Genomic DNA, 26,631 nt, shown 5'->3' on the forward strand with positions numbered 1-26,631 from the left:
CCGCATTTTTTGGTACATTTTGCTTCGATCAGTGTGCTTTTCAGTTGAGTGGTTTTGTTTAATGTTATATAGCAGAAATTATTGCGAAATTGTGACGAAAATCTTTACAGTAGTGTGGATGAGTGGTCCGTAAAGCAGATAGTAACAAAATTTGAGTGAATTTCATAAATTTCAAAGAGTTTGCGATGCGGATAAATATAAACGAAATACGGCGCTCTGTCGCACAGCTGCGCGAGCACTTGCAGTCGACGTCGCAAACAGCTGACGAGAGCAGCGCGCTGCAGAAATTTCTAAAGACAAACGTAAACAAACAAATCGACATTGTTTACAAATGTTTTAAGGCTTTTCTTTTTCCATACTTTTTCAATAGCAACCCGATCAGAAAGATGTTGAAGCGCTTTTCACATATTTAAATGCCCACATACTGGACGAACGCTGGACAGCAGCCATAGCAACTCTGTTTGAAAACGTGTTATTGTTATTAATCACACGCAGCATTCCCTATGATGAGCAAGTGGACGAGACCAACTTTGAGTCGTACCAGAAGAAATGTATGGCGCTGGCCACCATGATGCGTTTGTCCGCAGACACAAAGCGGTAGATTTCTAATAAAATATACATACAAATTTTTCAGCTGACACCGCAATATTCTTTTCTAGTTATGCCGTGAGTTACTTTCGCAACAAACCAGCGCCCTTCCAATGTCCTGCATCAAGTGCAGACGCAACTTCCAACAAACGTTTCAAGAATAGCGCTGTTATTACTTCGCTAGATATTGTAAAGTGCTGCTATAATTTGCTATGTGCGCATCCAGTATTCTTTAGAGATTTGTGGAATTGGTCCGTATTTCTCGAGCAATTCGCCGATTGCGCGCAAGAAGATAATTTGCATCAAATCTATTGTAACCACATTATTGCAGTATTAACAAATATGAACGCTGCGCAAATGCAAAATATGAATGCCCAATTGCCAGCTGCTGCGCTACTGCAATTTGATCAAGAGCAGAATTTAACGCCTTTAGTCAAAAACTGTTTCCCACGACAAACCACAGAAAAAGATAAAATAATCGAATTGGAAATTAAGTCCCAACTGGTCACCGATATTGAAGGCGTTCTACTGCCTATCTTCAATAAGGATAATTATGAATTCTACGCGCACAATGATGGCCTACACGATAATATAGTGAAAGTCGATTCAACAAAAGTTAATTTACGTAGCATTGCCTTGGGCATAGCCTCGGCAAAAGCCATATGCCTTTCGGGGCCCGTTGGTTGTGGTAAGACAACACTTGTACAATATTTGGCACGTAAGACCGGACGCATTTATGCAAAGCCTGAAGAAATCGACAAGAAAAATGTAGAAAACCATAACCATGAACTAAACGGTGGGCTTGTGAATGGCAAAGGTAAATTATCAAGTGGTAGCAAAAGAAAACATGGACTTGATATATTAAATAACTTGGATCAAACCATTACTGCCGATGGTTTTAACGCCAACGGTTTCTTGCGCATACAACTGGGCGATCAAACTGACAGCAAAATGCTCTTGGGGCAATACCGTTGCACTGATGTGCCTGGCGAATTCGTTTGGCTGCCTGGCGTGCTAACGCAGGTGAATAGGCACAAGCTATGAATTTAAATTTTTTACTACAAAATTAAAAAAAAAAATTATGTAAACCGCATTTTCAATTGCAGGCTGTTATGAATGGTTATTGGCTGCTGTTAGAAGATCTGGATTCGGCCACACAGGATACCTACACAATTTTGAGTAGTCTGCTGGAAAACAATTACTTGAGCGTGCCCGGATTTCGCGATTGCGTCAAAATCGAGCCTGGCTTTCAGTTGTTTGTAACCGTGCGGTGTGTAAAATCTTAAGCGTTTAACGAATTTAATATACTTAATTTTCTTTTATATATTCTTTAATGTATGCAATTTTCTTTTCTCAGCACCAAATCGTCAACAAGCGCCGGACAGAAGTCACTTTATGCACTACTCGAGAAATATCTATACACAATTAATATTTTGCCGCTTTCGCGTAACGAGCTCTGCAAGGTGGTTAGCACGAATTACCCCAAATTAAGCACTGTGGCCAATCGCATAGTCGACGTATTCCTGACATTCTCCAGCGGTGATCACACAGCGGCTGATAATTTGCGACAACAAGAATCTGCTGACAAAGCTGATACCACCGAAAAGTATATCGCCTTACCGTTTGAGCAAGTTTCACTCTCATCCATTCCGAATTCTGGTCGGTTGGTCTCAACACGCGACCTGATCAAGTTGTGCCAACGCTCCAATCCTGTATTCTCCGTCACTAGTACCGAATGCGCGTACTTTGTATTTCAAAATGCTGTTGACATTTTCTGCTCCTACTTGCCGCAAGGCGAGGACAAAACAAAACTAATTACTAGTATCGGTGCAAAATTGGGAATTATTCAATCACGTTGCGAATATTTTGCTAATGATTATAAACCAGAAGTGCTGGTTGACAATAATAGCATCAAAGTTGGGCGCACAGAATTGTATGCGCGTCCAATGGAGGTTAAACTAAGCAGTGAAACGGCGGATTTACAAGAGGAAGCCGACAGTGGAGGACCACCACAGGCAATAAAACGCCAAAAACTGAACGATAATTACTTGAATGTCGAAAATCAATTGGCGAGTTTGAAACGTGCTTTGAAGGCTTCCACGCACGCAACTTTTTCTTTTACCAGAATGTCATCGTGTATTTTGGAGCGCATAGCCGTATGCGTGTCGCATGCTGAGCCGGTGCTGCTCGTTGGCGAAACTGGCGTTGGCAAAACATCCTCCGTGCAGTATTTGGCCGAACGCACGCATCACAAATTGGTTGTGGTCAATATGAACAATCAGTCGGACGTTTCAGATCTCATCGGTGGTTTTAAACCGGTTGATTTGACTTATGTAATCGCGCCACTGCGACTTGAGTTCGACACCATCTTTCGCGCTACGTTTAATGCTGAAAAAAATCAAACATTTCTTTACAAAATGGAAATTTGCTATAATCAAGGCAACTACTCGGTTATCATTAAGTTGATGCTAGCGGTGATTAATTCAGTTTTCGGCAAAGCCGAACGAAATGAGTTGAAGCAAAAGGAACTCGACCTATTGCCACGTTGGCAGGCACTCAAAATGAGTGTAAACAAATTGAATGCCCAATTGAGTAAGTCAATTAACATTTCCTTTGCTTTTATACCGGGTTCATTGGTGAATTGCATTAAAAACGGCGACTGGATACTGTTGGACGAAATCAATTTGGCCTCGGCCGAGATGCTCGAATGTTTGTCGACAATTTTAGAGCCTGACGGATCGGTGGTGTTGCTGGAACGTGGCGACTTCACACCAGTCAAACGGCATCCCGATTTTCGCATATTTGCCTGCATGAATCCCAATACAGATATTGGCAAAAAGGATTTACCAGTTGGCATACGCAATCGCTTCACCGAATTTTTCGTCGACGAACTAACCACAGACGCTGATCTCACTTTACTCATAAGTGACTACTTGAAAAATACCGGCATACAGCGCAAGAGTGTGGCTAACTTGGTGCAGTTGTATAAGAAACTGAAGTTGTTGTCCAAGTTGGAATTGAACGATGGCCTCGGCAATCGACCAGTCTACTCTTTGCGTACGCTGTGTCGCTCGTTGCGCATTTGCGCCAAGAATTTGTGCGGTTCGGTAGAACGAAATCTCTACGAGAGCTTTTGCATGAGTTTTCTCACACAGCTGGATCCAGTTTCGCACAACGTGGTGCTACATTTGATACAGCAGGCACTCTTAAGCAATGCCAAGGCCATTCTAAGCCAGGCAATACCTAAACCAGGTGAGAATTATTTGAATTTCGAAGGCTACTGGATACAACAAGGTCCCAAAGAGCCTGAGGAATACGTCAGCTATATTTTAACGAAAAGCGTGAGAGACAACCTGCGTGACTTGGCGCGTATTATATCAATTGGCAAACTGCCAGTGCTGTTGCAGGGACCTACAAGTGCCGGCAAGACGAGTCTGATTGACTATGTGGCGCGTCGTAGCGGTAACCATTGCCTGCGCATTAACAATCATGAGCACACTGACCTGCAGGAATACATCGGCACATATGTCGCTGATGTGACTGGCAAATTGAGCTTCAAGGAGGGCGTGCTGGTGCAGGCTATGCGCAATGGCTATTGGATTATCTTGGATGAGTTGAACTTGGCTTCCACTGACATTTTGGAGGCGTTGAATCGTGTACTGGATGACAATCGTGAACTCTTCATACCCGAAACACAGACGTTGGTGAAGGCGCATCCAAATTTCATGCTCTTCGCCACACAAAATCCACCTGGCTTATACGGGGGCCGCAAAACTTTGTCGCGCGCCTTCAAAAATCGTTTCATCGAACTACATTTCTCTGAAATACCGCGCGACGAGCTCGAGACTATACTAGAAAAACGCTGTCTGATACCAGCCTCGTATGCCAAAAAAATGGTAATGTGCATGTCCGATCTGCAGAAGAATCGCAAGACCACAACCAAAAATGTATTTACCTTGCGCGATCTGTTTCGGTGGGGTAATCGTTACACTTATGCGGATAAGCAGCTGCTGGAAAATGCGCAGTATGACTGGAATCAACATCTTGTCGAAGAAGGTTACTTGGTATTGTCCGCCAAAGTGCGCACAGACATTGAAATCGAAATTATCGAGGACACCTTGTATAAAAACTTTCGCAAACGCATCGATCTGTCTAGACTTTTTGATGCGCAGTCCAGCGTGGAGGCGTGCTCGGCGGTGACGCATAATATCATCACCGCCATAAGAGCTTACAAGCTGCGTGCCGACATAGTGTGGACGCGCAATATGACGCGCATGGCTGTGCTGACGGCCAAGGCTTTGCAGTTCAACGAACCCGTCTTGCTTGTGGGTCCCACCGGCTGTGGCAAGACCACAGTTTGCCAGCTATTAGCCAGCATTCGTGGTGTGCAGCTGCGCATACTCAATTGTCATATGCACACAGAAGGTGCAGATTTTCTGGGTGGCTTGCGGCCGTGTCGTGAATCGTGCGATGAGAATAGCAATGCGAAAAAACTATTTGAGTGGGCTGATGGCCCTTTGATACTCGCCATGCAGGAAGGCTCCTACTTCATGGCTGATGAGATCTCTTTGGCTGAAGACTCAGTGCTTGAGCGTTTGAATTGTATTTTAGAGCCAGAGCGCACTGTTTTGCTGGCAGAGAAGGGTGGCGTTAGCGAGTCCGATAATCCAGCAGAAATCGCGAAAGATTTTGTGGTGCAGGCGAAAGAAGGATTCCAGTTTTTGGCCACCATGAATCCAGGTGGTGATTTCGGTAAGAAGGAGCTTTCACCGGCATTACGTAATCGTTTTACTGAAATCTGGTGTCTACCATCCGATGCGAAAGAGGACCTAATACAAATTGCTAGCAACTGTATGTTGGAACACTTACAAATGTCGGCCGACACTAGCAGAGAAGACATAACGAAAATCGCCAGCTACTTGGTGGAAGTGGTCTTGTACATGCGCGATGTAGTTGAGAAATTCAAATACTCCATACGCGACATATTAGCGTGGGCGAACTACATTGCCAGCAATGCGCACTTAACATTTCCGGAGAGAGCTATTTTTGGCTTGGAAACAATATTTTTAGACGCTTTGGAGCTTTTGCCGCACGAGACATTGGAAAAGGTTGAGTTGCTGCGAAAGCAGATAGTCGCATTCGCCATCGAACGGGCTGCTGTTATTCTGAACGAGCACTTCACGTTTGCTGATTTGGCGGAAAAGCGTGGCAAGGAAGTGATTCACACTGCCGAGGAATTCGGCATTAAGCCCTTCTTCATAGCGACCAACGCCAGTGCGAGTGCCGCCGCAAGCAAAGCATTTCTATTCGAAGCGCCAACAACCAAACAAAATCTATTTCGTCTATTATCGGCGCTTTCGCTGCGCAAACCCATACTTCTGGAAGGACCGCCGGGTGTCGGTAAGACGTCCACCGTCGAAAGCATTGCCGCCGCCATAGGCTATCGCATCGTGCGCATAAATCTCTGTGAGCACACTGATCTCGCTGATCTTTTTGGCACCGATCTGCCAGCCGAGGATAATATCTTAGACGCTGCGGCAACGGAGGAAAGCTTAAGCGACAATGCCGCATTTGCAGGTTCGTTTGTGTGGCGCGATGGTCCACTATTGGCCGCACTAAAAGCTGATAATACCTGGATTTTGTTGGACGAGCTCAATTTAGCACCACAGTCCGTGCTGGAGGGTCTCAATGCGATACTCGATCATCGTGGCGAGGTTTACATACCGGAATTGAATAAAACATTCACGCTGAGCAAAGAGACGCGCGTTTTCGCCTGCCAGAATCCGCTGAAACAAGGCGGCGGGCGCAAGGGTTTGCCTCAATCCTTCCTAAATCGTTTCAACAAAGTCTACCTGCGCAAATTGAACACGCAAGACTTGCTATTTGTTGTTAATGGTAAATATGAGCGCTATTTTGAAAAATTGCGTACCAGTTTTGCCAAACTACTCACAAACTGCAGCATCGATAACGGAACAAATCTCTTTGAGTTTTACAAGAAATCGTGCAGCGGTGCGCCATCGGAAATCGTTGAGTCGTCTACTACGCATGAAGCAAGCGTTGTGCCTGAAATTGCGCTAGATGTGTCCAACCGCCTGGTACAGTTTTCCGAAATACTGGATAAAGGCATAACGGCGCTGGAGTTCGGCTACAGAGGTGGACCATACGAAATAAATCTGCGTGATATATTACGCTGGTGTGATTTGCTGGTCAATCCCGAAACTGGTTTCATTTTCCAAACCGATGCCTGCTCAACAGTGGCCACACGATTGGGTATATTTCGAAAAAATTTCGAAAACTTTTTGTTAACCCTTTATGAGCGCATGAAATTGGTTTACTATCAGCGCATGCGTTGCGAAGAGGATAAACGTTTCATACGCAACGCATTCGCCAAAGTATTCGAATGCGATGCCGAACAATTGAACGCCATCTCCGAGGATGTGTCACTCTATTGGACAGCTGATGAGATTTATTTGAACGACATTGTGCTGCAGCGCAGTGGTGATCCGCAAGCTTTGCGCCCGCTTAGAAGCAGGGACTTGTGTCCGATTTTGCTGGCTTCGCAGCGTGAAATGCTGAAGAATGTGGTTGAATGTGTGCGCATGGAGAAGCCAGTGCTGCTCTGCGGGCCCACCGACACTGGCAAGACAAAGCTGATCGACCTTTTGTGCGCGCTAACGAATCAAGTGTGCAATACGGACAACATAGATGACTCGGTGACGGGCAGTTTTCAGCAGGTAATTTTTGTAGTGAAACTTCTTAGGCGTCGATGAACGAGCGAGAATGGAGAGTAAAATTTCAAGGCCATGCAACGTTTTGCGCATTTTCGTTCCGCGAGAGAGAAAAAAGATATAGCGTAGAGGAAAAGGAGAGAGAGAGAGCCATACCTGATATATATATCTTAGATACACTTTAGGCTATTTTTCCTGAGTTTTTCCTTGTGGTTGCTAATTTCTAGTGAGAAATAACACTGTCTACTTTTTGGCGCTTGTTTGTTGGTGCAAACTTGTAGGAAATATATTTTTGGTGCCTACTTTTTGCCGTTATATTTCCTTGGTGCCTACGGTTTGGGGCGTTTTTTGGTCCCAATTTTTTTATCATTTTTTTTTTGTGCCTACTTTTTAGCGCTTATTTCCGTTTCCTGGCTAGTGCTTGTGCGTACTATAAAGTGCTATCCATTCCGGCGTCGGATTTATTGGTATTGCCTTGCGGTAATTGGAGCCGTTGCTGCAGTCCTGGAATTGCTGCGTTTGTGCGAGTGATAAACGCTCGGAGTAGTGCGCGTTGTTGCCACGGTTTGTGTCCGGCGTTTACCTGCATCGGTCGACCCTTCTCCGCTTTTTGTAAATTTTGTCTATTTGTATTCTCTGCAAATGTTGTGAATTTATTTCGATATATATTCTTTCCCTCTCTCTCTCTCTCTCATTCTCTCTCCGGTCTCTCCATCTTTCTTTGCCTGCCTTGAAAGTTTTACTTCTGTTATGTGTACACGCACTTTTTTTTTGAAATTTCTGATTTGTTTTATACGAAGCGATTTAATTTTCTGCCTATTAACGAATATTTTCCATTTTACTTGCTTCTAGATTGATCTGAACAGGCATTTAGAAGAAATATCGCAAAGTATTGAGGCAACGCTCGCTGTCCATTTACGCGCGTTGATAATTGAATGTAAATCAAAAGCTTACAAAAATGTGGCACAGCTGCTACAGGTTTGGGGCGATTATTGCAGAGAGTCCAACGTGAAACTGGGTATGTATAAAGTAGTTAAAATAAAATTTAGCATAATTTAATTGCTGCTCAAACCGTTCGCTTCACAGCTACCAACAACGCCACTTCTATGTCGGATGAGCTGTTGAATTTCCGCAAACGTATACAACGTTTAAACAGCGTAATCGCGCAACTATTACCATCCGCCATTGATGCGCCCTCGCTTTCTGAAGACGCTCTAATTCAACAGCAAAGTCGGCTTAGTATTTTGGAAAATCATGTACGCAACGCTGATACACTAAATACCGGCGGTTCATTCGAGTGGGTCGATTCGAAAATTGTCAAATCACTTAAATGCGGTCAATATATTCTCTTGGAGCATGTGAACTTATGCTCGTCAGCCGTTCTAGATCGGCTCAATCCGGTTTTCGAACCGAACGGCAATCTCTTAATATCCGAAAAGGGCGTATCGGCCAATGAGAGTGCAGAGCTGGTTGAGAAAGCGCCAAATTTCCGCGCTTTCCTCACTATTGACCCCAAAAACGGCGAACTTTCGCGTGCCATGCGCAACCGCTGTGTGGAGCTGGCCATAGCCAAGGACGCCTACAGCACGGACGACATGCGCTTGATTGTGTACTTCAATGGCGTGCGCGGCACACGTGCTATCAATTGCATTCTAAACATACACATACGACTCGTGCACTCAACGGAAATCAACACTTACAGTATCTCGCATCTCACACAATTCGCCTTTCTGACCGCATCCTATGCGCGCATCGGCTACGACATCGAACGTGCCATCTATGTGAGCGGCATGGAGGTGTATGTCTATGCGGCCAACACAGATCTAATGGGCTATGGACTGGCGTACTATCAGAATCAGTTACGTGAAATTGTCTTAGAAGAAACAAAGAAATTCGGCGCAGGCGCCACGACAGCAACTGAAGATGTCGATCGTTTGGGGCGCATTTTGCTGCACAGTGATGCGCTAGACGCGCTCTCTTTAATCAAATTGCAAGCGGAACCGCTCAGTAGTCTACTGCGTTATGGCGCACACGCGCAAGCTGCGTTAAAAGAAGTGTTTGCCGCGTTTGAAAGTGTGGACTTCTCGAAAATCAACACACAGGAGGCCATAAAATATTGCATTTATATGCTGTACGAATCGAGTAGTATCAGCGATGCTGAACTGCGTTATCTGTACTTGGAAAAACTGCTGTGTTCAGCACCTGCGTTGCAGGAGTTTTCGAAGTCACTCTACGCTTGCGTCAAACACGCAAGCACTAAATTCGACTTGACATTGCAGCAGCTGCCGTGGAATAGCAAACTATTTTCGCGTATACGCGCCTATGCAACTCAACCGGCAGATGCCAAAAATCATAAAAGCTTTTGCCTGAGCGCGCAACTCGTCGCGCATTTGTTGCTGCAGCCTCTGTCACAGCCCATGGCATGCGACATTAATGATATGGACGTGCTCACCTACTCACAAACTGTTGCTGCCAACTTAGTCGTCGACCGTTATGACAATGTTTTATTGCAAAATCTCTCCAATTTTCTTGCGCGCATGCGTGAAGTGTTGAGCGCTTCATTGGAATATGCGCATATTGACGTGGAAACATTTTCGACAATAATTACGGCTTATTTGTGGCACAATCGACTGCTGGCGCTAGCGCAGACAAAGTTGATGGTGCGCAAAGAGTTGAATAGAAATCTGTTGGATAAACTGGTGTTGCACTTCAAGTGGCTAGAAAAAAATTTACTGCAATTGCTCGCCACAATGCTGCCAAATTATTGCCAGTTAAATGCCGAATTCAACAGTAGTTTACAGCGAATAAACAGTTATGTGCTAAGCAGAAAGCAGCCACTGAATTTAATGCGCAAAGTCTACAATAAACAACTCACACACTACCCGCCCTTCTATCAGGAAGAACAGGTAAGCAGTCATGGTGAATTTACTTTTTTAAAATACTGTTATTAAATTTGCTTTCGCTTAGATCAAGTTTTACCAGCTGGTTCGGCGAATGGATCAATTGCTCGATGTGGTGCCATCCTATGGCAGCTACGCGCCGGAAAGCGTGCTAAAGAAATTTTTGCTGCAGAAATCCGACAACGCCCGACGCGCGCATGCCATTGTCAATAGATGTATGGAGCAGCGCATCGGCGTAGCAGTCGCGCAGATACAACTACAACTACAACAATCAGCAAACGTACAAATACCTGAAGCGCTACGCTCGGCATTGCTGGAGTTTACCAATATAACTGCAGAAAAAAGCAATGGCGCATATGAAGACTTGGCTGCTCTGCAGGCAGAAATTGAGGGCTTGCAAACGCAGGTAAACGCACAGGAAGAACTGGCCGCGAAGCTGCAACCAAAAGAATATGAAATTCGGCTGCTTGCAGTGCTTGAATTTTACTTATCCAAAGCGTTGTGCGCTATTGGCGGCAACAACGTGCACATAAACGAGTCATACTGCGAGGAAGTCGCCTCGCTAAGCAACGCGACATGGCAGCTAATCAAAGTAAACAACTCCAGTCTGTATAAACGCCACGAAAAAGTGTGGACGCAATTGATGTTGCACTTGTCGAGCACAGAAGTAGCTGATGATTTCGAGCAGCTTTTGCTGTATCTGAATGGCAATTACAAAACCTTCAATTCCTATCAGACTCAACTGCAGCACGCGCTCAACAATATGCAACTGTGCAACTTGGCCACGCGCGATAGTCTTACAAATGTGCTGAATGTAGCGGAAGATATTGATTGCTCGTATACCTACGCGGGTTGCGGTTTCCTAAATGCGTTCTACGCGCTGGTGTTCCACAAAAACGGCAGCTTGCGTCCAGTGCCGCTAAGCGAATTGAGCGCATGGCAGGCAACGCTGCGGCAATTACAGCAACTACTCTGGCAAAACGCCTCAATGCTCACACCGCAGCACAACACCTGGCAAAATAATTTGCATGTTGCGCAAACCGGCGCGCGCAAGCTGTTGCACGAAGTTGCATATGTAAAGAAACTGTGCGACAGTTTGGAGAACGAGAACTTCAGCGAATACAATGAGTGCTTCCAAAAGCTGGTGCAGTGTTTGACATTGGCGCATGCGGAAAGCATAAGCGCCAGCAATCCAGGCAAAAGGGACGCGCTTCACTACCAGTCGGTGCAATACCGCGCATCTTTGTTAAGTAGTTTGATTGGTGCCATCGAAGTCTGCTTGTTCACGTTTACGCCACTGATTGATCCCGTGGAAAAGAATCGCTTGAAGAATCTTTACGTTGGCGAAGACATAAATTGTCTCAATACAATGACGACTGTTTATGATTTTATGCGAATTGTGATGAAATATAAGCATTTTGGCGCTGAAATATACGACGCCTTTGAGCAGCGCTTGGAGTTGCTGCAAGCAAAGCAACAAAAATTCGCGCGTAAATTGGCATTGCGTCCGGAAAAGTGTCTCTACAGCAAACTCGTGGACGACATAACGCACTACCTCAAAACGAATTGCGCACCGCAGGCCATGCTTGCGCTCATACAAAATGCGCAAAAATCATGGACGCAACTTACAAGCGATTTTCATGCCAGCACAGCTGCACAAATTCTAAACAACAACGCGGAAGTGGTGAACAAAATAAATTTGTGGATAATCAATTCACAGCGTTTCCTCAAACACACGCTAAAGGCGTACATGGATCACTACCAGGATTTCATGCAACCGCTGCAGTATTCCATTGAGCAGCTGCGATTCGGCTTTGAGGGCCTGAAAGTTGTGCTCACGCAGGCAAGCAGCAATATTCTACAGCTGGAGCGCGCAAGTGCGTACACCAATTTGAACGCTGACGCCAAGCTTTCCGATGCTTTAGCGAGCATCGCGCAGTTCCCGGCGACACATGAATTCATGGACTCCGCTGTGGGTTTATCACGGCGCGCGGTGCTCAAACAACGTTCTTATTTAAATGCCGTAATAAAAGAATTACCGCATAGCGAGCACAGCTACTTCCGGCTGCTCAAAGCGAAGCTCATCGAATTACGCAACGCCATCGCCATTTCAGTGAATATAAATGAGGAAATGTTCAATGAATTGGACTACATTTTCAATGTGTCGAATGAAATCTGGCAGGCCGAAGAGGAACGTCGACGCGCGCAAAAAGTTGAGGAGGACAGCCTGTATGTCAACAAGACGAGATGCGCCGAAGAAGACGAAGAACTGCTGGAACTACAAGAAATCGAGTCGCATTTCCCCACAAATGTGGAAGAGGACTTTGGCGAATTCCTCATCGAAGCGTCGCTGGAGAAGGTTGTGAAACTGGATAAAAAGTCTAATTTGAAAGCGCAGCCGACGCAAGTGATACGCGATGAGGATTACACATTTTTAGCCACGCAATTCATCGATTTGATGACGCAATATACGCGCGTGTACTACCACAAGCCATCGACGTCTGCTGCACAGCAATTGGAATTCATCGCGCCATTTGAAGCACGCATGCAGGCCTTTGTGCCGTTATATGCGCACTACAAGCGCGGCTTGAATGATTGGCTAACCGAGGCGGCGTATAACAGCTGCACCTTTGCGCTAGCGCTGCAACAGCAACAGCTTGGCAATGCTAACACGTCGCTGCTTGCCAAAAGCACGCCATCCTACAATTACTACAAAGATGCCAACATACCAGAAATAATGGGCTGCCTTGATTTGTTGCGCGACATTGAAGCGCGCGCTGATGAGCAACTAGCATTATATCCCGAGCATGCCAGCCTGATAGACATCAAAACCGTCATCGATAGAATACGTAAGCTGCCGGCCACAGCGTCTGTTGTGCGCTTCAACACTGGCTTTCAGCTGCTGCGCCAAAAGCTCGCCCAATGGAATGAGGTGGCACATAAAGGCAATCATATGCGCCAGCAAGAAGTGGCTGTGGCCGAGTATGTGCAGCGTTGGATGAAACTCGAGCTGCAGTGCTGGCGCAACTGTCTCAATCAAACGAAGGAGAAAATCGAGGCAAATGCACACAAATACTGGTTCTTCATCTATCAACTGCTGCAAGAGTATCTGCGCGCGCGCGAACTCGACAGCTCTTACACCGATATTAGAAACACCGAAAAACGTTTTGGGGCTAGCGAAGTGCTCGATGAGTCCGAAGTGGAGCAGAAGACCAAGGTGAGCGCTAGCGATATTATACGCATACTGCGTCAATTTGTGGAAGCTGCAAACTATGGCGATTTCCATGTGCGCCTACAACTTTTGCAAGCATTCGAACTTTATTTGCACAACGTTAGTCGCTTGGCGCTGGACAGCAGCACCGTTGACGATGCACGCGCCCTAATTGCCGGTCTGCGCAATTTGCAAATCTATTTCGCACAGTTTGCGCAAGAAATTGAGGATGCCGCATTGAGCAAACGCGCGCCCATCGAGAAGAAACTGAAGGAACTGGTGAAGATCGAGAGTTATAACAAGGATCTGTCCTACTTTAGCATGCGTAATAATGTGGCGCGTGTGCATCGCAATCTAAATAAATTCCTGAAGGAATACGAACAGCAACTGCAGCAAAAGATTACGCTAGTTTTCCAGCCAAAGGACGCCACTGTGAAGGATTACAATTTTGAAAATGACAAAGGACGCGAACTGCGCTATGACACACGCATCAAGTATTATTTAGTTGAAGTTAAACACTTTGTGGCGGCACCAAAGTTGGTCGAGAAATTCGCAGTGGCCGATGATGCAGATACTGGCGATAAACTGGCAGTCGAAGCGAGCGAACAAAGCCTTCTGGGCAAGGTGGGACATCTCTTTAAAACATCTCGAAATGTTGTAAAGGAAACTGTGAGCAACGCCCAGTTCTCGAAGCTAATAATTGCTTTAGATAGTCTGCTTTGTGAGCAGCTGGAGCGCTGTGATGAGCTGCGCTCGCTTAATGTGGATCGCAGCAAGGAGCGTCCAAAGCAATTGCTCGAGGCTAAGCAGATATTGCAGCAAAAACGTAAGGGACTGACCGATCTATTCAAGACGCTAACACAACTGGGCCTGAGCTACAAAGCTGGTCTAATGGAGTTGTCGTTGCGCACCGATTTCACCGAGTTCACTTTGCCGCCGTTCTGCATAAAGACAATGCTTGGCGCGCGCAACGATAGACATTTGCACAAACACGTGCTGCACCTGAACGAGAATCTGGATCGGTATTATGCCAAATGTGAGTTCAAGTTAAGATTGCTGCAGAACATCATGCTGGCGCCACTCTCCGAGTTGGGACCGCCCAACATAGAACGCATCAAGGGCTTTGCGGTGGATTTGTTCCTCTTGGTGCAGAGCCAAAGACGACTACTGGCAAATACGAGCAAGCAAATTTATGATTTGCAGCTACAGATGGAGCATATCAAGGAACTCCACGAAGTTTGTTGCGTTGGCGATTCGGCGACGGCTGTGGATGGTCTAGCTTTTAGGGAAGCACGTGATGCATACCTCATCTTGCGTGAATCCATTTCGCGCGTGCGTTATGTGATGGAGCAGTTCAGCTTGCTATTGACGTGCGCTCCAACCAGCGAGAGCGTAGTGAGTTCGGTGCTGACGCATAGTGAAAATCGTTTGTTGCAAAACTCGCCATACTTCACTGCAATCAGCAATAACTGCGAAGATATACTAAAAACTGCGCAATCCACACTCGCCGATATGCTAAAGAACGACAAGGAGTTCGTAAATATTGCAAAGATAGCCGCCTATAGGGATACCCACGATAAACTGTGTCACACGCTGCAACAAATTGCCAATTGCTTGAGAGCTGATTCGGATGAACATCTGCCCATCGCTAAACCCATCTTGGATCTACTCAATTTCGTGGAGTCATGCAACAAACGCTTGTCCTCGCTGCGAGACCTCAATCCGCCAACAGATTTGGAGAGTTTAGATGCTGTGTTGGAAAGCACACTGCATGCCATGCTACTGGCCTTGCAAAAGCTTTATAAAAAGTACACCGAGACGACGGCTGCACCCACAGAGGACTCGGTTTCGCCAAGCAAAATGCGCAATGAACTGGAATTGCAGGAGAAGCATTTGAAGGAACAACTACACGCCGCACTTGAGTCCGATTGGCAGACGCTGAATATCGTGGATATTGTCGAGCAGCTGTCGAACGTTCTGCTCACGCTGAAGCATGCGGCTCCAACGCAGTCGAAATTGGCCTATGCTTGCAAGCTCACCACCCTCATGCCAATATTGGAGCAATACTATTTACTGGCCGACTACTACCTCTTCCAGCAGTTGGGTGCACACAAAGTGTCGGCAAAGATGCTATCCGTTATGTTGACGGTGTTTGTGGAGATCGGCAGCAACGGATTCTGTGTGCCTCCCGATCTAATGCAAGATGAGGAGGGCCAGGCGAAAGAACAGAAAAATGGTGAAGGATTTGGACTGGAGGACGGTACAGGTGAGAAGGATGCTTCGGACAAAATTGAGTCTGAAGACCAGCTGGACGATGCAAAACGACGAGAAGATCGCAAGGAGGAGGAGGGCAAACAGCCGGAGGACTGCAAGCAGGATAAAGGTATAGATGTGAGTGAGGACTTTGATGCAAACATGCAGGATCTAGAGAAACCCGAAGAAGACGACAGTGGTGAGTCAGAAGATGATGACGAATTAGATAAAGAAATGGGTGAGACTGGAAAAGAAGCAGATAAGTTGGACGACCAAATATGGGGCGATGACGAAGAGCCAAAAGAGGAAGAAGAAGATGAGAATGAACAGGAAGAGGAACAAGGTAAGGGCACAAAAGATGAAAAGGATACGCACAACGATCTGGATGCAAAGAACGATGCGGCCAATGAAAACGAAAAGGACGAAGAAGGGCTAGATGCTGCAAATGAGCCGACGAATGAAAAGCGAAAACAACAAGAGAAAGATATTGATAACATGAAAGAACCTGAGGTGGACGAAGAGCAAGCAAACCCCTACCACAATGAATTGGAAGAGCCACCAGAAGCAGAAGAAATGGATTTGGGTGATATGAATGCGGATAATGAGCAGGAGGATGGGGACGACGAAAGGGAAGGTGAAGAAAATCCCTTCGATATTGATAAAATGAAGGAGAATATGGAGACATTAGACGAGCAAACTAAAGAGGAAGAGACTAAAGACGACGATAATGAGAATGAGTCAAAATTAGACGACGACAGTGACTCCGAGGATGGCGATGAAGATACCGAATTGCGCAAAGACGAGAGCAGAGACGAAGATAAGCAGGAAGACGAGGACGCCAAAACGGAGGAGGATAAAGAAATTGATACGCAAACTCGTAGTGAGCAAGAAGCTGACACACCTGCAGATGACAAACAAGAAGAAGAGCAGGAGTCGGCCGAGAAACCGGAAGATTATGAGCAGTCCAAGGATAAAGTGAGCAAAGAAGAGAATGTGCAATCAGTGCCAGAAACAGAAAACAAAGGTACACCAGATCAAGTGCAAAGCGAAAACGACCAAGACGTGAAGCAGGATCAGAAACTAGATGAACAGGAAACTGGCGAAGAAAAGGACGGTGTTGGACAAGCTGAAAATGATGTAAATATACGGAAAATGTAAGAATGAAAGCAGCGCATCTTATTAACTCTCACTTTCTTTCGTTAGACCAATGATGGCGGCCACCAAGGCATCGCGGAGACCAAAGAAAAAGTGGCGCAGGAGGAAAGCACTAAAGAGCAAAAGACTCAGGAGAAGCGTAAACAGGGCAAAACGAATGAAGAACGCACATTGGGTAAGTTAAGAAACAGATTGCAGCTGTTTGATAATTCTCTAGGGGATATTTTTTCTAGGTGAAGCGGAGCAGAATAAGCTAAAGCAGCTGAAAACAATAGATAAAATGAAAGAACAACAGCAAGCGGATACTGAAAATGAAGATGACAAAGAAGCAGACGCGGAAGAGTTCCAGCATGTAAAAGATCCGAAAAACAGCGACAAGACAACGTTGGATAATGCCACCGAGGAGCAGTCAAAGCAGATTAGACATCAGGAAGATGAAGAGCAGCAGGAAGCCGAAAACGAAGATGAAGAGAGCAATGAGAATCTGCAAGAGGAGGAGGAGGAAGAAGAAGTCAATCATGAGGAGCAGGACTTAGAGGAGATGAGCGCAGAGAAGTTTGATCAAAAGTCAGACAAACCCTCGAAGACAGAGCGTAGCAAGGAACGTAGCGAGGCGCACGAAGAAATGGAAGTTGAAGGCGAAGTCGTGCCCACCATGACAGTCACACGCAGCGACGATACATCCGCGCATTGCAAGTACGTATTTACTGTATCCTTACATTTTAATCGGAATCATGAAGTGGATCAGCGATTATGTATGCAATTTACATAAAGAGTCCGATGGTCCGGTCTAGAACGCTGCAGAACTGCAAAGTGTTTTGTGACAAGCCCGAATAGAAAACTGTCGAACTTTCTTCTAAAACTTGGAGGAAAGGTGGTGCGGTTGATAGTCGGTATTATTACAGCACACAATCCATGGGGTCAACATATGACCACCATTAGAATCATTAAGGATCCGATTTGCCTGTCTTGCTTAGAGGTGGCGGATAGCATTGAACATTTTCTTTGTGAGTGTCGTGCATTTGCTAGAGCAAGGCTGTGAATTTTTGGGTTCCGCTATCATTAGAACGAATATTCGTCTGCCCTTTCACTTTCCAGAGCTTTAAATACAAAAGCCTTTTTAGTCTGAGTGTTTTAGGAGTTACCAAATCTCTCGGTGCTACTTGGCTCAACTTTTCAAATTTCAAAAAAGGCCAATCCGTACATTTAACGCTTGCTTGCATATTTCAGCAAAGAGATACTACTGGACAACCTGACACGGAATGAAGAATTGAGTGCAGCTGAAATGTTGGAAATGCGCAGGGCGTATCAAGAGCAACTAACCGCCAATAAAACCGTGAGTCCTATGCTCGAATTATAACGAAAAATTTGTCAATTACTAATTTGTTATTATATTTTAGTCTCTACCCATACATGAAGATTACGAGACGTGGCAAACAATATCGAGTCGTATGTCACAAAATGCGCGCGAACTATGCGAACAGCTGCGTCTGATTTTGGAGCCGACCAAATGTACGCGCTTAAAAGGTGATTATCGCACCGGTCGACGCATCAATATGAAGAAGATAATTCCCTACATTGCATCGCAATTTCGCAAAGACAAAATATGGCTGCGTCGTACGAAAGCAGCACAACGCGACTACAAAATCACGATCGCAATCGACGATTCCAAGTCGATGCATCATAACAATTCGAAAACACTTACACTCGAAGCCATCTCGCTAGTTTCGCAGGCACTAACGCTGCTCGAAAGCGGTCGTCTGAGCATTGTGTCGTTTGGCGAATCACCTCAAATCATTTTGAATCACACAGCACAATTTGATGGACCCAAATTGGTGAATGCGCTGAATTTTGCGCAGGACAAAACGAAAATTGCCGAACTTCTCGATTTTGTGCGCACTGCAAATATGGAAGAAAGTGCACTGGGCACTGATAATGGCCTATTCGAAAACTTGTTGCTTGTACTGAGTGATGGACGTAATATTTTCAGTGAGGGCAGAGTTAAGGTATGCTCGTTCAGTCGGCCTAAAGTATTGAAGTATATGGAAATATATATATTTTTTCTTTTGGTTTTTTGTAGGCGCGAAATGCTATCAAGTTGGCGCGTTTGCAACGCATATTCATAGTGTACATAATAATTGATAATCCGGAAAACAAGGTTTGTATTAACGGGTTATATGTATGTATACAGTTAGAAGGCCGAAAAAAGCGAATTTGCCAGATTTTTTTCTGAGAAAACTTTTAAATTTATGGTACACATGTTGTCTTTTAACTGTATTTTAAAACTTAGTAATAGTAAAAATATTTATTTGGAAAGGAGCTACAGCTGATCTCCGGCAGCTCCTCTCAAAAAAGACGTTTTGCGGTGTCCACTATATCTCTGAACTGGATCCTCTGAAATTTAAAAACTAAACAGATTTCGTTAAAGTTATGTTAAATCTAGTAATTGATCGAAGAAATAAGCAAAATAAATTTTTTTGACAAAATGGAGGTTTCTAAAAAAAAAATCGATTTTTGACCAAAATTTTGGCCTTAATTCTTAAAAAAAAATGCTTAACCGTGAGAAAAAATCTTGGAGTAATGTTGGTCACCGACTTTGAAAACACCATTTTGAGAAAAACGCGCTGCCGCTCCGGCCTTGTACTTTCAAGGACTCTGAACTTGTACTTTCAAAGACTCTTTCAAATTTGCGTGTAACTTCGAAAATATTCACCGGAATGATAATCAAATTTTCTGTGTGTATTCTTAATATATAAAAAAATCGATTTTTTGAAAATTCTAACTGTATATAACCCCTTAAGTGCTTGAATGTGACGCGCATGCGGTTATTAAATATAAATTGCTTCGTTTCAGGACTCCATACTTGACATACAAACAATGGAAATGCTGCCCGACAAACGCATAAATATCAAATCTTATTTGGAAGACTTCCCATTCCCATATTATGTGATTGTACGTGACTTAAATCAACTGCCTTTGGTGCTGAGTGAGGCTATGCGTCAATGGTTCGAGTTGGTGAACAGTGAAATGTGAAGCAGACGATAAAAAAAAAGAGCAACTAAAGTTCTTATAGAGGTTTTAGTGGTGTTTGTAAAATTAATTTGAATTTTTTGTTTGTTTTATAAGCGGAATAATTGCAGCATTTAAGTTATAATGTTTAAATTGTATCAAATATAAATATATTTATAGATTTTAATTAAATCTTTCTCGTGCTTTTGCGCTCTTCACTCTACGTACTTCTGTTGCACATTATGTCGTTTTGTTTTGCTTGTCCATGAACAATTAATTAGGAATCATAATACACTTTTTCTTAATAGGTTAAAATACATTAATTTTTTTTCACAAGTAATTTGGTAAGAATTTATATTTATATAAATTCAATTTGCAAATCAAACAGACTCTCGGCTTGATTCAAACTTTGTCTGAACAACTGTGCATGTTGCCAAGCAACATCGCCTTTGCCACCGGACAAAACAGCCTTAATGTGAAAGGCTGAGGCACCCACAATGTTTGCGTCACCATTGTCTGCAATCACAGTCACTTCGATTTGACCTTCGCCAAATGTTTTGCGCTCGAAGCGCAAGTTGTATGACTTAATTTTCAATCCAGCGTTACTGAAGTCGAATTTCCAAACAATTTCACCTTGCTCTGCATCTTCTGGAATATGAATAAATATAATTATACTAAATAGGAAAAAATCAATCATAAACACAACCTTCTCGTACTAAGTAGGCCATTTTCCAATCACGTTCGACTTTTCGAAAAATGTTTCTGGATGAAAATTGGGCACTTTGCCAAGTTTTGTATTCCTGTAGAATTTTAATATCCGCACTGCCAACTGGGATGAAATTCGATTAGTTGAGCAAGCGAGAGAAAATGTAACCACATTGCTTACCTTTAAGATATCGCTCGTAGATGTCTTTAGCACAGCTGTAGCGCATATTAAACTGTTTGGCGCCAATCTCTTCTGCGGTGGGAGTGAAAACAAAAATCTGAAATTGATTAAAATACAAGCAAAATTCACTTTGTATATTAAGTGTACGCTTGGTCTTGCCATAAGTTCTGTTGCAAGTTAAGTCCATTATAGAATATATATCTAAATAAAATCATAACATTTGCAGAGAATACAAATAGACAAAATTTACAAAAAACGGAGAAGGGTCGACCGGTATAGGTAAACGCCGGACACAAACTGTGGCAACAACGCTCACTGCTCCGAGCGTTTATCACCCGCACCGATTCCAGGACCGCAGCAACGGCCCAACGAAAGATTTTTTGAAACTCCAAAAATTTCTGTGAGATCTTCGAAAGGCCATGGTCTCCAATTCTGACCACAAACTGTAGTCCAATGGATTTATATATAGACTTTCAGACAGCCAATCTTCTGCGGCTATGAGCCCAGGAATATGGTTTTTGCCTTATGGGCTGGAGCGGAATCTTGTTGGAAGATCCAAGGCCCGTCATTGAAAAGAGTACTGCTCAACTGCTTCACCACGCGTTCTAGGGCATTCTCCTGGTACACTTTTGCTCCGATCTTAACCCCTTTTTCGCGGAAATGATGAGATGTAACGCCTTTACAAGGCAGTCCCCAGCAAATCATTACGGATGCTGGATGGTGGCAGAGCCTTTGGAACAACATTTTTTGCGTCTTTACCAACTTTAGCATAGATTTTTTGCCGTTTTACTTATTAAAAACTTCTTCAATTTTCCTCATCTGTGAAAAGAATATTTTCATGGCCGTTGACCGCGTGCCACCGAAGAAGCTGCTTGCATCTGTCGAGTCTAATTTACTCCAAGCGCATTGTCAGAAGATGACCAGTTGAGCGACGGAAGGCTTTCATGTGGCGGTCATCTCTAATTAGTTTTGACATGGATCTGGTCGATATATTCATTTCTCTGGGCATGATTTTCTGTTTTCTAAGGGGATTTCTGCGAACTCTTTCTCGAACGGCCGGAATGGCTGCACTGTTTTTAACCCTGCGATGACGACTACTTCTTTTTCTATCTGTCGCTTCAGACGTTTGGGAAAAACGATTGATCGTGCGGTAACCAAACATTATGTTGTTGTTGTTGTTGTAGCAGTAATTTTGCCCTGTCAGTGTAGTGTAAATAACCGGTCATCTTTGACTAGCTCACCTAACGGTAGGCCCAGGAAACTTGTTGTTTCGACAGGTTGGGTCCAAAGAGAGAGGGCTGTTAGATGAGTGAGTTTTAAGAGCCATGTGAAAAGATGGTTACTGTCGTGCGGAGTGCCTTCACATGCCGGACATATGTTTAGTGTCGGGGTCAATTCTGGATAGGTAGGAGTTTAACTTGATACAGTATCCAGAACGTTATTGTGCCAAAGTTACGCGAGACTCTCGGGGAAACTGGAGCTCTTTGTCTGCAATGGGTAGTGGTTGGACTCTGATGACGGCATTCAGGGGTAGGGAGCTTATGGAGATGGTAAGTGACTCCCGATGAATGTCGTTAATTGTCTGTCTGTACAATAATTGTCGACCTGTTTTGTCATTCTCGAAAGATTCAGTTTTTTCAGCAATTCGTAAATCTCACTCGCACTTTTACCACACTTAAGTAATGCAATCACTGCAATGCGATTTTTCTTAGCTCCCCACTCTATTGTTAACAAGCGAAATTTGCCACGAAAGCACAAATAATGGAACTTTTTTCTGCACAGAATTTATGGCAAGACTAAGCATTAAAGCGCTGAATTTTTAAAGCTGTCTTACATTATTGAATGTGTGTTCACCTCGTGATTGGCGCCAAGCCAAACTGCCTGAGCTGCGGCCCTTTAATTCACCATCAGTTGGTTGTCTATAATTAAAAGAAAAAAAATTGTGTTTACTTAAAACTTTGTTTAACAACAAATAAATTTAGCTTACCGCTCAACTGTGAGCTCTAATAGTTCTAATATTGCACGTTGACTCAGCGCTTTTACGCGTTGCTCACTAAAGCCCGATTGCCGTTTCTTGCGTATTGCTAAAATTGCTGCTACCAAATCGTTTTCGTTGCATAGACGTCGCGCTTGCAACGTTTGCTTATGATTATTTACGTAACGCCACGTTACATCCTGTATCTCATCACAAGAGTAGGCGAAAATGTAGTCGATAGATCGTTTCCAGCCATGCTGATACATTAGCGGAGAGTCTACTACATTGTCAGATGGATCTACATGTAACCAACGCATTTGACTCTCCGAATAAACCTGCAAATGTAGTGCTTATTGTAGAAAATCAAACGTAATTATTGAAATTCGCTACTTTCCTACCTCAGTCCACACGTGATCGAAACGAGGCGAAACGAGACGTGCATCGTAATCCAAACAGCGACAGAAAAACGTAAAGCAGTTGGCAAACTCGCCACAACGACCTTTACGCGTTACTAGTAGCTGTGCTACATCATTATAGCGGTAAAATTTAGTATCTTGCCCACAACAAAAGCTAACCTCCACGCGCAGATCGCCTTCTGTTTGAGTGCGTACCAACTTGCTTTCCTCGCTGCCGCAGACGCGACATGGGATATTGTTAACCCATTCAAAGAATTCTGTTTTGAACCAGTTGCACAATTCTATCACAATAAGATCCCTTATGCAAGGCTCCTTCTCATTACATGCTCCCTCGGCGATCCGTTCTTGAAATGCGATTAGCTTTTCACTTGCCTTTTGCGTTAGGTCATCTATAGGGATTAGAGCACGTCCAGCTGCCAGCAACTGTTCATCTTCATACTGCATAACAGCATCCGATTGTAACTCCAAAGATTGCAGAAAAGTATTATTGGTATGCTGAAAAAATATATGAAATTATCGAGAAAAGAATGAAATTGTTCAGATAGGTTAAAGCAAAAATCATCCGAATGTTGTTGTTGTTGTAGCAGCATAAGATTTCCCCTTATATAATGGAAAATGTTGCTGAAGTAGCAGTCCTTGACCGGTTATAAATCCGGGTCGTTCCGGTTAAGTAGAACCGACTGTCGTGGGAACAACAAAAAAACTCCGAATAAGCGTTCATGATTGTTATGAAAACTAACAGCTCTTTTAACTGTATATATGAATGTTCTTCCACTATTAGGAAATACATCCGGCGTGGCACTGTCACTAGTCCCCCAATCCCCAAAAATGTATGCTGTTACAGCAATAACAAAAATAGTAGCTGTTTATGTTTGCTTATCGAAAGTAGCGAAACATTTTTTAAAGCAGATAAAGTACTTACCAGAACGGGTGGAAATTGAATGCGTTGCTGATAAGGAATTGACCGTGTGATAAGAGCTCGCAATGGCTCTGCTTTCCGCGGTTGATCAGTGTTTTTATTTGACAACGCAGCCATTTCATTGTCATTTGCTTCTGGTGGTTTCTGCACTGCTTCAGCTGAAAATAAAAAATTTATATATATTATATTCTTTTAAATAGCTTATTTTTGTTTTTGTAATCGATTTTATTTTTACCTGTTTGAAGTGTACCTTTAAGCCAAGATTCACGCCGCTCCTGCAAGACGTTCCAATATTGCTGAATTCGTTGCAGGGGCACCTCCTTAGGCAGCGTATATTCTGTGGCGCTGCATTTAAAACCAATAGCATTTAACAACTGCGCAATGCCTGCCACTGAGAGTAATTTCTCTTTAATTGTTTTATTCTCGAGACGTATGGTGCGGTATTTGGCATTCGTTGGCTCCCTAAGTACATTCTCCAAGAGTACGAGTAAAATGCGCGCCGCTTCGAGATAAGCATCTTTGGAATTTTTGGATGATTGAGTTAATTGTAATTGGGAAGATGACCCAGCACCACTAGATGAATGAGTTATGGATGGGTTAAGTGTGGTTGCTGTCGCAGTGGAGGTAGATGCTGTGATGGCGGCGGGTGTGATATCTATCGAATTTGGCTCAATTGAGCGTATACAGTCAAAATTCACTTCAGACATTTTTCGTGTTTTTTCGCGGACAACGACCGCTACGTTTAGTAGGCGAAGCGTGAAGGCAGACAAAAAGCAATGAAGAATGAGTCAGTCAGTAGGTGCTCCGCAAAAGTGTAGTTTTCAAACTAAACAATCACTCACTCTATTTTGGTGGGGAATGCAATAAGCGCATATATTATAGAATTTTATGAGCCACAATTTACAACCGCGCAATTAATACGTTTTCAGACTTAGATCAGCGGGTCAGCCAAATTAATACAAACAAAAAATTAGTGCAGTGCAGGAAAACCTGCCATGGCAAACTGAAAACTGACGACAAAGCAAAAAAGGCATATCGACCAGCTGTTTTTTGTTTTGTTCAGAATTTATCGATTACTAAAAATTTTTTGAGGCTACCATATAACTGAAAACTCTGCGTTTACTTAAAATGGGGGTGAATGTTTATTAGGTTGTTCAATAAGTTTTGCGGTTCCATAAGAAAAACCCAATTTTGTGGTTTGAAATACAGTTTATTATTCCGTATAGTCTTCCTCCTGAATTTCAATGCACTTGTTCCAACGAGATTCCAATTTATGAATTCCATCCTTGAAGTGAGAAACTGGAGGGCTGCAGAACACGCTTCCTCAGCTGTCATGACCTCACCAATTGATGAAAAATGCTACTAATTGCTAGCAAAATGCCCTTATACACTTTCAACATATTGATGGTTTTCGAGAAAAGTGACATAATTCAAAAATGACGCTTTTCCAGATAAAAATATATAAACTCTGTAGTTGATTTTTGCTTTTAACGACAAAACTCCGAATTTGAGTTAATTTTGAGTTGTGTCGCTTTTCTCGAAAACCATCGATATGTTCATAAATTTCTTTTGCTATGGCGGCCGCCGTATCCGAATAAGTTGATGCGTGACTACCACTCGAAATTCGAAGAGAACGTAGCTTCGAATCTCCGTAAAACAGCAAAATGAACAAAAAGTTTTTTCTAAAAGTGGTCGCACCTCGGCCGGCAATGGCAAACCTCCGAGTGTATTTCTACCATGAAAAAGCTCCTCAAAATAAAAAAAGGTATCTGCCGTTCGGACTTGACTTCGGACTGTAGGTCCTTCTATTTCTGGAAGAACATCAAGACGCACGCCACAAATAGGAGGAGGAGTTCGGCCAAAAGAGTGTAAGTGCCATATATATAACGGGGTTTTCAGTAAGAGCGCTTCAACTTTTGAACTTTTTTGAATAAAACACAAACGGTTTGACTTTTTTAACTAATTTTTTTTTTTTTATTATCGAGTTTGAACATATACATTTGAGTATGAAATTCAATTTCTTTTGCATGACCACCGCGTGCCCGTTTTACGAAGTCCAATCGTTGAACCCAATTTTCGACCACTCTTTTGCATAAATCGGCCTAAATTCCTGCAATTTCGCGTTCAATATTGGCTCTGAGCTCACAAATCGTCGTCGGCTTGTTACTGTAGACCAATGACTTCACATAACCCCAAAACGGGACGGCTTGTTAAATGGACCGTAAAATGGCCGTAATGCTCTTGAAGTAACAGCAACAGAACGATTATTTTCATAAAAAATTTGCACGATTTGCAATCGTTGCTCAAGTGTGTAGCGTTCCATGATGAAATGTATACTAATGGAGTTTACAAATGACAAGCGAAAAATAACAAATATTGCGTCGTTCGCCCTCCCTATCGGAAGAAAGTTGAAGCGCACCTATTGAACAACCCTATACCTATACATATGTATATTAAAACTTCCAAAAATAAAAATTGAATTACTGCACGATATTTGATTTTTTCCATTATAGAAAGTACTTAAATACGTCGATACAAAATTAATCTACCCGTTAACATATGGCAGATTACCTGCAAAATTGACAATCAGC

General features: G+C 43.6%; 2 protein-coding genes across 3 annotated transcripts; one reads left to right on the plus strand and one right to left on the minus strand.

The window, feature by feature from the left end:
• The first annotated feature begins 78 nt into the window (after positions 1–78).
• Positions 79–20,071, plus strand: LOC129243388 (midasin). The gene is made up of 14 exons (XM_054880362.1): positions 79–302; positions 371–597; positions 660–1,611; positions 1,695–1,858; positions 1,946–7,322; positions 8,169–8,334; positions 8,403–10,222; positions 10,284–16,817; positions 16,884–17,010; positions 17,069–17,531; positions 18,066–18,171; positions 18,236–18,841; positions 18,916–18,993; positions 19,689–20,071. The coding sequence occupies exons 1-14, from the start codon at positions 186–188 to the stop codon at positions 19,866–19,868; spliced, it is 16,917 nt and encodes a 5,638-aa protein (XP_054736337.1). The 5' UTR covers positions 79–185; the 3' UTR covers positions 19,869–20,071.
• LOC129243390 (peptide-N(4)-(N-acetyl-beta-glucosaminyl)asparagine amidase) lies at positions 19,984–25,045 on the minus strand. 2 transcript variants are annotated; one of them, XM_054880364.1, is made up of 9 exons: positions 24,883–25,045; positions 24,276–24,776; positions 24,044–24,198; positions 23,104–23,616; positions 22,718–23,040; positions 22,565–22,649; positions 20,731–20,827; positions 20,551–20,673; positions 19,984–20,492 (listed from the first exon to the last, which is right to left on the minus strand). In XM_054880364.1, the coding sequence occupies exons 2-9, from the start codon at positions 24,745–24,747 to the stop codon at positions 20,203–20,205; spliced, it is 2,058 nt and encodes a 685-aa protein (XP_054736339.1). In that variant the 5' UTR covers positions 24,748–24,776; positions 24,883–25,045; the 3' UTR covers positions 19,984–20,202. The 2 variants fall into 2 exon arrangements, with proteins under 2 accessions (XP_054736339.1, XP_054736338.1); XM_054880363.1 differs by having other exon boundaries at positions 24,276–25,045.
• Between the last annotated feature and the right edge of the window lie 1,586 nt (positions 25,046–26,631).

Source organism: Anastrepha obliqua, chromosome 4, assembly GCF_027943255.1.
Source record: "Anastrepha obliqua isolate idAnaObli1 chromosome 4, idAnaObli1_1.0, whole genome shotgun sequence".
Lineage (NCBI taxonomy): Eukaryota > Metazoa > Arthropoda > Insecta > Diptera > Tephritidae > Anastrepha > Anastrepha obliqua.

Excerpts from the sequence above, each read along its gene's own strand:
- LOC129243388 (XM_054880362.1), top strand. The coding sequence starts at position 186 with ATGCGGATAAATATAAACGAAATACGGCGCTCTGTCGCACAGCTGCGC. Across the intron at positions 7,323-8,168 it reads TGACGGGCAGTTTTCAGCAG|ATTGATCTGAACAGGCATTT; the intron begins GTAATTTTTGTA and ends ACTTGCTTCTAG. Across the intron at positions 10,223-10,283 it reads CCTTCTATCAGGAAGAACAG|ATCAAGTTTTACCAGCTGGT; the intron begins GTAAGCAGTCAT and ends GCTTTCGCTTAG.
- LOC129243390 (XM_054880364.1), bottom strand. The coding sequence starts at position 24,747 with ATGTCTGAAGTGAATTTTGACTGTATACGCTCAATTGAGCCAAATTCG. Across the intron at positions 24,199-24,275 it reads TAAAGGTACACTTCAAACAG|CTGAAGCAGTGCAGAAACCA; the intron begins GTAAAAATAAAA and ends TTTTATTTTCAG. Across the intron at positions 20,493-20,550 it reads GGCCTACTTAGTACGAGAAG|AAGATGCAGAGCAAGGTGAA; the intron begins GTTGTGTTTATG and ends TTCATATTCCAG.